The sequence below is a fragment of the Phycodurus eques genome, chromosome 22 (genome assembly GCF_024500275.1).
Source record: "Phycodurus eques isolate BA_2022a chromosome 22, UOR_Pequ_1.1, whole genome shotgun sequence".
Lineage (NCBI taxonomy): Eukaryota > Metazoa > Chordata > Actinopteri > Syngnathiformes > Syngnathidae > Phycodurus > Phycodurus eques.
The window spans coordinates 660,558-674,741 of record NC_084546.1 but is presented as its reverse complement, the minus strand read 5'-3'; the positions used below and the strand labels follow the sequence as shown (position 1 = coordinate 674,741).

General features: G+C 48.2%; 1 protein-coding gene across 9 annotated transcripts in view; it reads left to right on the top strand.

Moving 5' to 3' along the window:
- The window catches only part of celf2 (cugbp, Elav-like family member 2), a 94,075-nt gene that overhangs the window by 44,517 nt on the left and 35,374 nt on the right, over positions 1–14,184 (top strand). For 8 of the 9 annotated variants that reach the window (XM_061668172.1, XM_061668170.1, XM_061668171.1 and 5 more), the window contains 2 exons: positions 5,303–5,499; positions 12,060–12,142. In XM_061668172.1, coding sequence (XP_061524156.1) covers positions 5,303–5,499; positions 12,060–12,142 — 280 coding nt within the window. Of the gene's footprint in view, positions 1–5,302; positions 5,500–12,059; positions 12,143–14,184 lie in introns of those variants that run through there. The other variant, XM_061668174.1, reaches the window with a different exon arrangement.

The window sequence follows — 14,184 nt, the reverse complement described above, 5'->3', positions numbered from 1 at the left end:
ACCAGGCCCTTGTGACTCGCAACTAACTCCGCTGATCGTGTCAACGTAGCACATTGGGACTCCCGAATGACTCAACTGACCAATATCATGGCTGCTCACGACTAAATACGAACCAGGTCGACGTGATAAATTGTTACTCCTGACTAACTTTCATGACTGTCAAAGTGACACATTGTTCCTCTCAACTAACTTCAACAACCATGTCAAGTCGTCGTTGATCTCGACCAAATCTGACTGTCAATGTGACTCTCATGCTTAACTCTATCGAGCATGTGACCCATTTTTATTTTTCACTCACTCTACTCACTATGCCATCATGACACATTTATACTCCCCACGATCTCCGCTGACTGTGGCAACGTGTTACGTTGTTCGTCATGACTAGCTCGACTGACCATGTCAGCGTGGCACACGATCGCTCCTAAATAACTACTTGCTGAGTCGATGTGAAACGCCTGACTGACCACGCGACGCATCGTTACTTCCAAATAGCTATCGGCCATATCAATCTGGCACGTGATGAGACGCGATTAACTCATTGCTATGTCGGTGCGACGCTCCCAACTAACTCTCGTGACTATGTCGATCAGGCACGTGATTGTGATTTTCAAGCCGAAAAAACAAATCGATCATTAATGGGGAGCTGCGTTCCCATCGGGGGCAAGCGCCGATGAGATCCGATCGAAGCGAGCGACCGTTTAACAGTAAACGGCGGAAAAAGGCGTCGTGGGAGCGAAACGGGCTGCCAGATCGGGTCCGGAGGAGCCAGCGTACCTGTCGGGGGGAGCGAAGAGGGGGATGCCAATTGCAAACATGAGAGAAGGGGATGCCGGCGTGCCTCCGTCCTCCTCGTCGGACGCCCAAACAGCGCGTGACGGAAGGGAGACGCTCGGTCGAGCGCCAAGGAGCGGCGCGGACGCACGCGCTCTCCTGACCGTGTCAACGTGGCACGCGGTTACTCCCAACGAACTCTCCTGACCGCTGTGACGCACGTGACTAACTCCCATGTGAAAGATTGACTTTTCTGACCATGTTAACGTGACACATTGTTACACCCAACCATGATGACTTTGAACCGACGCTTGTCAATGTGACACCAGCACGCCCTCGCAACTCACTGTAATGTGTCAATGTGATCGATTGTTACCAGCAGTACTTTGAAACGTGCCAACGAGCCGCTCGTCGGTGAAGCTATTTTACGTGCGTGCGCCCACATCTGGGATTCCGCATGCGGTCGTGTAACGAGTCCCACTCCGTCGGCACGCGCCAACATACGGACGGACACTTTTGAACACGAGACTGTTGGTTTTGCTCCGCCCAGCTTCCCGGTCGGGAAAAGAGCGCAATCGGAATGAGGGGATGAGTCAAAACGGCAAAGGAGAGGTGGGAACAGATTCCTTTGAAGGCGCGCGCTTTCAAGCACACCCATTTCCAGCATATTGAGCCATCTGTCGCGTGGCTAATTGCTCCGCGTGACAATGTTTTTGCGAGCCATAAAGCCTAATGAAAACGAGCACCCCGCCCGCCCTAATATCCGTGAATGTTATCGCCCAATCTCCGCCGCTCCCCTGCCCTGCCGCGCCGGGTCTTCAGGCCCTGCCGCGCCGGGTGTTCTCTCTTCCTGACTTTTCCTCTGTCCGGCTGCACTCATTTGCAGCATTTTAAATGGCGCGGCCTGGGAAGCGCCATTTTGGGAAGCTCACCCCCCCCCCACTAGAGGCTGCGGAATTCTCTCGGAATCTCTCGACACATCCGGAGCACTTAAGCTGCACGATTAGTGTGTGTAAAAGCGTCAAGGGTGAACTGTTCCGTTGCCGAGCGCTTCCCGCTGTTGCCGTGGCAACAAGACGGATTAAGACGACGCCAGAATGCGCCGTACGAATGAAGCCACGCTAACTGTCGTTAGTGTCGTTTATGCTAAAACGTCGTGTTTTTGTGCAGGAAAACATAACCTTGGCACTTGTCACACATCAGTGTGCTGTCATGTGTGTGTTTACGTGTGTGTCTGTGTGTGCGCGCGCGTGCATCCTCATTAGCGCGCGGCGGCTCGTTAGCGCACCGCTAGCCGAGCGCCGGGGCACCGGTGCAGCTTCATTAGCCACTGTGACATTTATCTGATGTTTTCCTCTCTCGGCGTGGCGCGCGTGTCGTGTGTACCGCCGCGTTACCATGGCAACCACACGTTCTCACACACGCACGATTGTATTGTAAAAAAACGTTTACAAAAAATTTACAAGGAAAAATATTGTCGAAAAAGGACACACATTTATATATTTTGTAAGAGTAATCAGTACAATCGCGAGCCGAGTGAGGATAAGCGGGACGGAAAATGAATGAATGAATTACTTTCAAGGGAAATAAGGAATAAGATGGTCATTGTACAAGGACAAAATCGTTGTTTTAGGAGGAAAATGTGGTTGTTTTTGAGAGGGGAAAAAAATGCAAATGAAGGAAAAATACTGAGATTTTGGAGTATGCCTGTCTTACTGTTATTCTTCCACAGCAAACTCATCCAAACATGCCTTTTATTTCTTTGTGCACTGGGAAGAGAAAAAACTGTTTTTTTTTAAAAAAAAAAAAAAAAAAAAATCATTCCATTCATAAAAATAAACTTTGAAAAGAATCCAGCTATTATTGGGTAGTCGTCGTAGATGGTGCGTGCGTGAACGTGTTTCAGAGACCTTGCTCAACTTCCCGCGCGGAAAAAGCGAAGTTTGGAAGCGCGCTCGTCAGCAAGATTAGCTCCCCCTGCGGGCGCGCGGCGCACACGTCGCCGGTCAGAGGACGCGCGCCAGTGCGACAGCTCGGCCCTTCCACGAACTCGCCTGCGCGTGCGTGCGAGGTTGGCGGCGATGCGTCATTTGGAGCAGAAGGTGCAAGCGGCGGGAGGATAACGAAGCGCAGCCGGCCTCCGCTGCAGCTCGCGTTTACGATGCTTGAAATGTTCGGCGTTTGAGCAGAACAATATTTCAAAGGAGAAAATGGTGATCGAAGAGAATTTACCGGCGTGAACTCTGCTTGTCGAAGGGTTACGCTGAAAGGTATTTTCCTTAAGCGTACAATATTTCCGTTCCCTGTGGATGTTTCGCCGCCACTGACGAATATATTCATCACGTCCGTTTTTCAAGGGCTCCGTGTCTCGCCCGGGCAAATTCGAGCTTCTCCGTTACTGTAATTACGAAGAGACACCTGTAGATGGCAGCGGTGCATCTCTTTGGCCTCGAAACCAGCGCAGCTTTTGAGTCGAAGAGAAAGAGGAGGCGGGAAATCTCTGCTTGTCACGTCAATTATGAGAGAGACGATGGCAGCGCGTTGGAAGTCAGACAAGTGAAGGCACCTCACTCCGACAGAGTACGTCGATGTATGATATGAAACAGAGCATGTGTCGCAGGCGCTTGCACGTCACCGAGTTGGTGTCTCTCGCCGCGCGTTTCTCAGCTGGAGATCCGTAAAAGAAGGATTTTGCCCCTCGGAGCCCTTTCTCACTTTTTGTTGTTCTGGAGTTTGCGGTGTTCTGCCCATTTGTGTTCACAAAAAGCTTGTTTTCTTCACCTTTTGCCGAGAAAGCGGTGTTTCTGGTGAACCCGACCCGTATCTGCTGCCGATCACGAGAGAGCGGAAAACGCTTCGAAACAAACCTTCTTCCCCTCGGCGGGGTCGGCGCTTGTATTGCCCGAGAAGACAATTTGGATCGCGTGGGTCCCGGGAGATCTGTCAAAATGCTGGAAAAGGGCGAGGAGGCGTCGACGAACGGCAAACAATGGCCTGAAATGGAGCAAGATGGCCAAGATGGCCAAGCCGTGACGTCCGCTCTCACTTCATCCGTGGCCTCGGGACACACGTACGAGCGCGCGCGCTCACACAGAGCCAGCAGTCACCTTGCAGCGGTGAAGCTCTTCATTGTGTCAGCGTGGCGAGCGAGTGGCGGCGCGGAGCCGTGACGCTGCGGTGACAACAACGGGGGATTGTACGCGTCAGTCGCGCGGGCCCGACGCTAACGCAGCGTCAGTCGCGCGGGCCCGAGCCACCGACATGTCCTTGAGGTCGTTGAAGGAATTTGGCGTTTCTGCCGAGCGGCTGGGCTCCTTCTGCAAGAGATGGATGACCCGAGCTGAAAGGTCGGCGTGTCTTTTTCCCCATTTTCAAAAATCGGGGTTCCCTCGACGACGTTGCCGCTTGATCCAGTGTTTGTTTGTGTTGTTGAGGCGAGTACGCGAGCGCCGATGAGCTTCATGCGAATGTTGTTTGTTTGTGTCGGTCGTTTCGCGACTGAATTCTGTCGTTTCCGTAGCACGCGTTTGTGATTGTGTACATGTTAGCCGCATGATGTCGATACGTTATGATCCTGCTTTCGAACTATCTTTTGGCATCGATACGTCATTATGAAGTCCTTTGATGGGGGAAGGCGTCCATTATTTGCCAATTTTCACCATTTGAGGCGGGGCTTAGGCCCTATACGCCGCCAATTACGGGATTCACTGGACCGCATTTTGGCGTTTGAAGATTTGTTGTTCCCGCATCACACAAAGAATAAATGTGGTTATGCTGAGTTCCCTTAGCCCTTCTATGGCGTTTTGCAGCTTTGCTCTGATGACATGACTGAACATTTTGGTGTTTCATTGCTTTTGGGGTGCAGTCATGCACTGCTGATTGAATATTTGAAATGATTCAGAATCTGAAATCATGTATTCTTCCAAAAGTATGATCGATAGTTTGTCAGCTTTTTTAGGAAGTGAAGGACGAGTAATGATATTTATTATTGCTTTGGGTCCGCCTGAAGAGCCTGGCAGAGTACCACGCTATTTTCTAAATGTATTTATTTTCACGAGCCGAGACATCTGCGAGCCATTTGCACGCGCGCGTTGTTGGTTAACTTTTGCGCGCTTGGATGAGTTTCACCCCAAAAAGAATCTTTACAGAAAAGTGGAAGAAATTAGAGATTTTTTTTTTCTTTTTCTCGCCATATTAGCTCTTTTATTGCAAAGCAAAACATGTTGTCGCGCAACGAATTACTGTTGAGAAGAGAAAAAAAAAAAAGATTCTCAAAACACTTCTCGTCAAATAATCCGTTGATTGTAGATGGACCTTTTTTTTTTTCCCACTGTTGAAAATGTTTCTTTTGTATTTTTTTTTCCTGTACAAGGTTATTCATTTCTCAGGATGTGATGATTTTCCTTCTTTCAAAGTTCCAATTTATTTTCAGCGAGCGAAGTGTTTCCTCCGGCCTAACGAGCGCTAACCGTCCTCCGAGCGGAAATCGATCCGCCCTTGAACCGTCTTTTTTCTTCTCTTCTCCCGACAGTAACGGCACGGCCGGCAAGATGAACGGCGCGCTAGAGCATTCGGACCAGCCCGACCCGGACGCCATCAAGATGTTCGTGGGCCAGATCCCGCGCTCCTGGTCGGAGAAGGAGCTGAAGGAGCTGTTCGAGCCCTACGGCGCCGTCTACCAGATCAACATCCTGCGGGACCGCAGCCAGAACCCGCCGCAGAGCAAAGGTACCCGCGATCACCTCAAACAAATCCACTCGTATCGCCTGTCGAATCGCGGCACCTTCACGAATGCTCCGTCGAGACCGACGTCAGAACGCAAAGGCCGGATTATTATGTTATATGATATGATATTATATTTCATAGGATTGTCAGCCGCTGTAACATGAAGTGAAATTGGAACCTTAACATTGCTTCAACACTGAATCTGGAAGAAACAAACTTGAATATTTATAAACACGAGAAATCCTATTTGCAAGAAAAAGACATCAGCGGTGTTTGTTGGCTGTTTCGCATTGAAATAGATAACACGAATTCATCCGTCTCTCCATCTTCTATCTATCTATCGCCAACTTGGTCTCTTTTTGATGTAAATCTTTTTTCAAAGGCCAACCACAAAACAACCCCCCAAAATAAGAATGTCCTTCAGTAAACATCCAAACTTCAAGCTAATAACAATCCCTGTCTAGGAGTTGATAAAGGGCGTTAAAAAAAAAACCTGAATCCAACGATGTTACGTTCTCTGTTCCAGCCACGTTGCTCCGCACTCGACAAGCAGGTCTGTCTTTTCCTGTCGCGAACAGACAATCTGCCTCTCAGCTGTCTTGGAAGTCAACCGTTTTCGGGGAGGGGGAGTGTAAATTTGCCCGGGGAGACCGGTAGCATAGTTGCTAGCGACTGCAACAGAACGACGACTGATGGGCCGGCGCGCTCGCAAAGCATTCTGGGATTTGGAATATTAGTGGCGCGCCGGCTCTAGTACACATTTGATATGGTCTTGCGGGCCAAATATAATGACATCGTGGGCCAAAATTTGGCCCCCGGGCCTGACTTTGGCATATATGGCGTCGACGGAAGCGGGAGGACGAGAGGTTGTTCGGAATTGTCGTACATTTTTGTTCTTCCTTGGATTTTTGTCATGTCTTATTTTTGTCAAAGGGAACTTTCTTTGGTGGCTTATTGAACAGTCGCGCTCAATAAATACGCGTAAAAAACGACTTTTGATGAACACGAAGCACTCACTCGTGTTTACGAACGCACACGCGCGCCATGCTTTTGCACGGGCGCTCGAGTCCCGCGGGCAGGCGGATGCGTTTGGTCATTTGGTATTTTCAACTGGACCAAAATCTGCGAATAGGCGAACCCCCGCATATGCCGGCGTCCGCTGTCGTTGTGAAAGTGAAATACTTAACAAATGTAATCTACTGGTTTCGAAACATCATAAACAGTTTTTTTAAACATCACAGCTGCGCTTAAATCCAGCAAAAATGCTCAGAAATACCGTACTTAAAAGAATGATTCAATTCAAATGTGTTGCACTGAAATGTAGGAAGATTGGGGGGGGGGGGGGGGGGGGGATGAAATAACTGGAGAAAGACAAACCCTTCTTAAGATGAAATGCGAATCATACCCTAAAACGAGGCGGCGATTCTTTCGTGTATCGTTCGAGGGAGCCAACGTGCAACAATTTCACTTGTTCCTGGCCTCGTTCGACGAGGCCGCACGTTTGAAGACGACAAGGTCTAACATCGGAACGTTCCGGCCGAGTGCGTCGCGGCGTCCGTTTAATCGCGCGACGAAGATCACCGCGTCAAAGCAAAGCGAGCGTCTCCTGCGCCGTTTGACGCAAACGAGCATTTCCACCGTTTCAAACGTCGTCTCCGTTTTGTGCCGCCGCCTTCCTCTTCCCCTTTGACGAGCTCGTCAAGCGCGGCGGCGGCGGCGGGCTACAATCGCGCTGCCATATTAACGCGTATTCAGCCGAGTAGAAGGGAGGCGGGCGACGGTCCTGATGAGACGGGAAGGCGAGGAGCCAAAAGAGCGAGCGGGAAGCCGCCGCTCCATCGTGGCGGAAGAGCACATTTCGAGCAAACTTCTCAAGCGACGACAGGAAATCAAAAAGGCGAGGCGGCTAGACGGGAAGCAAACGAGGCGGTTGGATTCCTCCGCAAGACAAAACAACGCGGCGGCTAATACCTGGCAAATCATCACAAACTGTCGCCTTTGACGAGGAAGAAGAAACCCCGCAAAGAAGGGACATTTCAAAATGCTCACGTTTACGTGCCGCTTATTTGGCAGCGAATGTGCTGCTCGGCGACGTGGACATGAATTGATATTCATCGAAAAAGCTTTATCTTGCGCTTGCCACGTTTACATCCTTCTCTCCGGCAGCCCGTTTAGGCGGAAAACGACGACGGTCAAATCCACGGCTGCCAAAGCGCACAGCAAATGTTGTTTTCCAAGCTCGACCTCGCTCTCGCCATCGTCGTCGTTCTCGCGGGCATCCCGTTGAGGCGGCAAACGAGTTGGACCTCGAGGAAGCGCTTGGTAAATGGACATGTCCGACAATCGTTCATATTTCACGGCGTGTGTTCGCTGAGCGTAAGAATATGCTCAGTCCACCTCCAACGTGTTCGAATTCATTTTTGGACTCTTCAAAGGTCAAAGTTCACCCGTCTGTTTCCATTCCGTCTCGGTCAGCGACGCGCGAGTTTGCTTTGCCGAGCGTAAAGGAGCTCGGTGAAAAATCCACGCGCGGCAAACCCTCCCGCGAGCCGGGCGCCGTGTTTACGTACCCGGTGTCGCAAGATTATTTGCCACGCCGCTCGCTTTGCGCTCATCGCTCCTTGTTGTTGTGCGCGTGTGCCTTTACCTGTGTGTGTGTACTAGTACCCGCTTTGTCCTCACTGGTAGGGCAATTCAGCGCAATAGGAGGAGGACGACGACGTTACAAGTAAGGCAAAACATTTGCACTTGTTGACAACTGCCTGCCAAATAATCATGAACATCGGGAACAGTAGATTGAATGTCGTTCAAAGAAACGGTGACGTAACACCGAGGCCCAGGCGGGCCTGTCCCAGCTTTTTGGGAACGTGTCGCAGCCAGCAAATTGCAAGTTCGTGATTATTTGCTAAAAACAATCGAGTTGATCCGTTTGAACATTGAATCTCTTGTCTTTGTCGTGCATTCAATGAAATATAGCTTGAACATGATGTGCAAATCATTGCATTCTTTTTGTATTTATGTCGAACGCCACGGTGGAATCGGGCTTGTAGAAACGTATGCGTGTGTTTATGCTGACTGCGGTGGTCGGGGAATAGCGCGGCACCGCTGTTAGTTTAATGTGTTCGGAGTTAATAACCAGATGAGGCGGCGGGGCGAGTGAGAAATGGACTCATTTGTTGTTTTTGGGAAGTGTTTTTTCATGTATTTATTAATTTTGCGTGCGTGCGCAGGGAGAAAGCTGGGGGTGAAGGAGGAGACGGCGAGCGAGCGAGCGAGACAAAGGGAGCCAGAGGGGTAAACACCAAGCGGCCGGCTCGCTGGCTCGCTGGCTAGCGTGCGTGCGTGCGTGTGTCGGCGGGGGACACGTCGAGCCCCTTGTGGAAATCGGCGCCGATTTGTCATCCACAAAAGTGCGAGCGGCATTCAGGCCCGACGCGTCGAACGCACGTCGCCCGCGTTTGGTTCCGCCCGCTGGCGTTCTGCCTCGCGTTAGCCTCCCGATAGCTTGAAAGCAGTCATTTTACGCTTTTTGTTCACAATTTCAGACCGGTCCCGGGTGACTTCAGTACACTTTGCACACTGTTTGCGGTCTCGTTGAAATTACAATTACACTGGTCAAGTCGTACGCAGATCCGTGCATGCGGAGGGCGCGTCGGCAAACTCAAACATATCGCCCAAAATCGCGGGCCTTCAAATCCGCATCGATGCAGCTTTGCTTACCGTGCGGCTTTGACTCGATAGTCGCCGTTTCCTTCTCCACGGCCGCCCGTTGAGGCAGAAAAGAAGCCGGCCCGCTGCACTTCACACGGACCGCGTTGGATTGCGTTTCGTCGTGCAAAAACAATTGGGATCGGAATCATCGACAGGAAACTCGATTGTCAAAATATTCGATCGCTGCAGCGCGAATAGAGAGGGACGTCTTCTGCCTCGGGGTTGGAATCCCAGCTCGTTTTCTGCCAACTTTTGGCTTCGTGCGAACGGCAGCTCTTCATGCTGGATGCACACGCGCGAGCTGGCGACTCTGAAACGGCCCTGGCGCTTCCGCGGTACGCGAGCGAGCGGGCGGGCGCGAGGTCCGTTCCGCCGCTCTTTGACCCTCTCCTTGACAGCCCACCGCCTGGGAGCACCCGGCACATTCCGCGCGGCCATCGCAACGCGCGCGCATGAACCACGACGGAATGCGCAAATCGCTCGTGTAGCGCTTTAGCCTCGCGATGCTAACCGTCGAATTGCTGTTGTGCGGCCGTTCCTAATAGCTTGACCACCTCCCGGAGCTCGACGTGGTCGCTTGCTTCCATTTTGATTGTTTTCCTAAAACGCATTGATTTGTTGCATTTCTTTCAATTGTTTTTATTTTTGATGATGATGATGATGATGATTGTTTTATCTGGTTAAATACTTGGCTCATTGAGTCATTGTAAATAATCCAAGACGAGACAATGAGTCAAAGAAACACATTCCCTCATGTATTTGATTTTTAAAGGGTTCAAAGAAATTGGGCCCGAGTTCGGTCGTAGCTCATTTGCATCTGTCAACAAAAATGTAATCGTTGCTACGTTGATTTTTTGGAAACTAATCCAATGAAAAATGAATTGGTAAAGTCAAGAATTACACACATAGTGGTCAATTAATTCGACTTAAAATACAGCAGTTCAATTTGTTCGGTGACCACGCTATGAACTCGAAACACTCGCGTCTCAAATCCTCCTTTGCCATCGAGGTGAATCTAAAAATTCCGTGAATGCGTTCTCGCCGTCCCCCTGAAAAACAATTGCTGTCATGTTGTCAAATAGTCTTCCGTAATGTTGGACTTTATCAAAACCTAGTCATGACATAATTCAGTCCAATTAAAAAGAATTGAATGTGGCTCCTTGTGTTGTGCCCGCCTTGGCCACGGGGGGGGGGGGGGGGGGGGCACTATAAGGCATACCGCATTATTGTGAATCCCACTTGAGCTCTCGGCAGGCTTATCCTCTTTCCAGCAGCCAACCATATTGCGGCGGGGCGCGTCCTGGCCGGAAGCCCAGAAGTGGGATTCACATTCGCGTCTCAGCTCCCCGTTTAGCTCATCGGTGCGGCACTAATGTTCGTTTTGCTCAAGACAAAGAATATATAACGGAGGACTGTTACTCTTTGACATATTGTCCATCTACAAATGAACTGGCCCACATGTCTCTTCTCAGACTCGATCCCAAAAGTGCGCACACCCCCTGGTTGAGCATGGAAAAGTGAGCCCGGGAGCTGCCGTGCGTGGAATTGCGGATGCGCCGCGTGACTGCTGACCTACATGTGGAATAAATAGCGCGCGTTTGACTCGCTGTCAGCGGCGGGCGCTCGCTTCTCTTATCTTAACCCTCGCGTACCCTTCATTTTTCATGCACACGGACGATGGCCCGCGCCAACAGTATCCTCCGAATACTTGTTGACATCACATTATCGACTCGAGATCTTTTTCAAATGCGTTACCAGCCTGTCGGACATCAATAAATGGATGATTCATGATTTTCTTTTGGCGATATCTCAGTTTAACATCTACTATCAAACCATGTGATGTCCTCGGGTTAGCGTTAGCATCAACAGCATGCGTCTAAGCACGTACCCAATCATGAGCCCATGTTACATAAATAACTGTCTTCAACGCAAACAAACCACCGTCGGACCAGGCTCGTAAGTCGTATTCGCTTGCGTTTCAAAACAAGAATGAATTTGTGCAAAGCAGACGACACCGGCGCTCGGTCGCGACGCCGGCCGCCGTGGAAGTGGCATTCGTTGCGCCTCGGGCCTCGTCAAAGAGACTCTGCGAGCGAGGAGGCGGAATCCCCTCCAGACGCTCGCCGTCGGATTCGGGCCGAACGCGTGTCCGCGAAGGCGCGCGTCCTAAACGCATCGGTCGCGCCGACTAACGGCCGCGAACGGGAGCGAGGAACAAAATCCCAGACGAAATTCCAAAGACTGCAACGAATCTGGGACGGCGATTCAGATGAAAAGGGACTCGTATGCTCGTTTCATATTTGTCTCTTTTTTTAAACGCATGGCTTTTTTTTGACTGTACATTATTAAATAAATGAATCTGGGACAAGAATTCCCAACCCTGCGTCAGATTAATTGTTAAAATAGCTTTCCGATCCCATCGTTCAACATTCGGGGGGCTTTTTTTTTGTTTTGTTTGATAAAAAACATCTTTTTTGACTCGATTATTTAATTATTAATTAATTTTATTAATTATTAAACTAATCACATTATTAATTATTTAATCAATGATGACATGAATGACGTGAAATTATTTTTTATCACTTGTATATTATCAATTGTATTATTATAATACAATTTATATACTGTATGTATGTATTGATGATGATGGCTCATTTATGTCATTGTAAAAATATTTAGCAGGACGCCTTGATTGGCTACAAGCCTGTTTTGTGTTGATATTTTGTGCCAAAATTTGGCAACGACTAAAAAGTTATGAGCTTTTTGATACTTGAATCAAACAAAAAAATATGAATATGTATTTCGATGTATATATAATGGTGTGTGTGTGTGTGTGTGTGTGTGTGTTCCAGGCTGCTGTTTTGTGACGTTTTACACACGGAAAGCCGCCCTGGAAGCCCAGAATGCACTGCACAACATCAAGACCTTAACAGGGGTGAGCGTTCAGCCTCTTTTTCTAATCGCACGCTTCCAGCTGCGTATTTTCACCCCGCGGTGGGGGGGGCCCCGCAACCCCCCCGGTTTGACGTGCGGCTGCAAACGTGACCTGCAAGAGGAGGGGGGGAAAAACCGTAGCGTTGGACTCACTTGCTAATCGAGTCCAAAATGATTGACTCACATCAGATGTATGCTTTCATATGGGCTTTTTCGTGGCGAGTGAACACACATGAAGCCTTTTTTTTTTTTTTTTTTACTCCGCCGATTATTTCTCGTTTTCATGTTTATTTCTACCGTGCAAGGTGGTGGTTATCATGAATTGTTCTTCTTGGACTGTTTGATTGAATGGAAATTTGATTCCTTGGAAATGTAAGATTTTTCTCATTCAATGTAATTTCTCACAATTGAATGATTCTCAAGTTTCGACTGAGAAAAATACACATTTATGAAACTTGATCACATGAATTTTTGTGGAAGAAAGAAAAAAAAGAAATTTCGAGTAAAAGTGCCTTTTTCTGTCAAATTAATGAATTCATAAATGTTTATATATTTTTTTAGAAATGTCAACTGTCTTCTCTGATAAAATTATCGGAGTATATTGCTCGTTTTTCTGAGCGATATTGCGAATCGGCCCGATCGGCGTCCCCGACGTCCAAATCCGCAGGCTGCGGGCGTCCGCCGCCAATTCGGCCAGATTTTGCGCCGTGTTGTTTTTCCCCGAGTCACCGTGTAAAAGGCTCCGGGGGTAAGCGCCTTCAGTTGGAGCCCGGCTCGCGGGAGCGCCACACGCTTATCTCCGCGTGTGGAGGGGTGAAAAAGCCCCGGAGGACCGCCACCAACGCACGGCGCAGCACTTGGCACATTACAGCAACATCAAATGGACGCTGCTGCTGCTGCTGCTGCTGCTGCTGCTGCTTCTTCTTCTTCTTCTTCTTCTTCTTCTTCTTCTTCTTCTTCTTCTTCTTCCTCCTCCTCCTCCTTCCTCCTCCTCCTCCTCCTCCTCGGATACATCTTCGTCATCTTTTGGCCTTTTCACTTCAGGTCGCGGCCAGTAATCCGGACGGCGGGAGACGCGCTCATCCTGCCGGCTACGTGTCCCTTCACATGCTTTTTTTTTTTTTTTTTTTTACTGCAACAGCACACGGAATAGGAGAAAAATGCTTGGTATTATATTTGCAATTTTGCCCCCTTTGCTTCTTTGCAAATAGGAGACGCACAATCGGGCTCACTTGCACATCAAGGAACGTTCGGGACACACTCGGCGAGGAAAAAATTGACAAATATAAGAAAGTAAAGTACAATAGAGTGTATTCATTTGAAAAAAGTCATATGTTTTACAGAATAATGTCTTTTCTTCGGGAAAAAAAGGACTTGTAAATCTGAGTATCATGTTCGTCATAATATTACAAGAATGTAATTTCTATTCCAGTGTGTGAGTTTTGTATTTTTGGGGAATGTCAGATTATGTCAAGACAAATTTCCACAATAATGCCTTGTTTTTATTCAGAAAAGAAATTGGAATATCATATTATTTTGATGTATATTTTTTTAAAAGTCAGAATGTGATGTAAATGTCAGATTTTTCTGGGACAAATAATGGGAAATGCTCCAAGCATATTGTCGTATATATTGAGAAAATAAATCCAAATCTTCAAAGAATCAATTCAGATTTATTGTCAGAAAAAAGAGGCAACATTATCAGAATAGTGTTTGTAATGTCATTGTTTTAAAGACAAAATCGTAATTTCATTTTCCCTATGAAACTCAAAATATCCTATTTTTCAGGAATGTCAGATTATTTTGAGAGAGAGAAATAGGAATAATTGCAGAAAAGTCATCTGATTTTTATTTCGAAAAAATATATATATTTTTTAAAAGGGTCTGAATATGACATAAATGTCAAATTTATTTTGGTGGGAGGGGGGAAAAAATGTCTGTTTTTGTATGAAAATATTGTCCTATATTTCGCAAAAAAACCGTCACATCACAAGCACATTGTGATTATAATTACAAAAAAAGTCAGAATCTTCTCAGAATAAT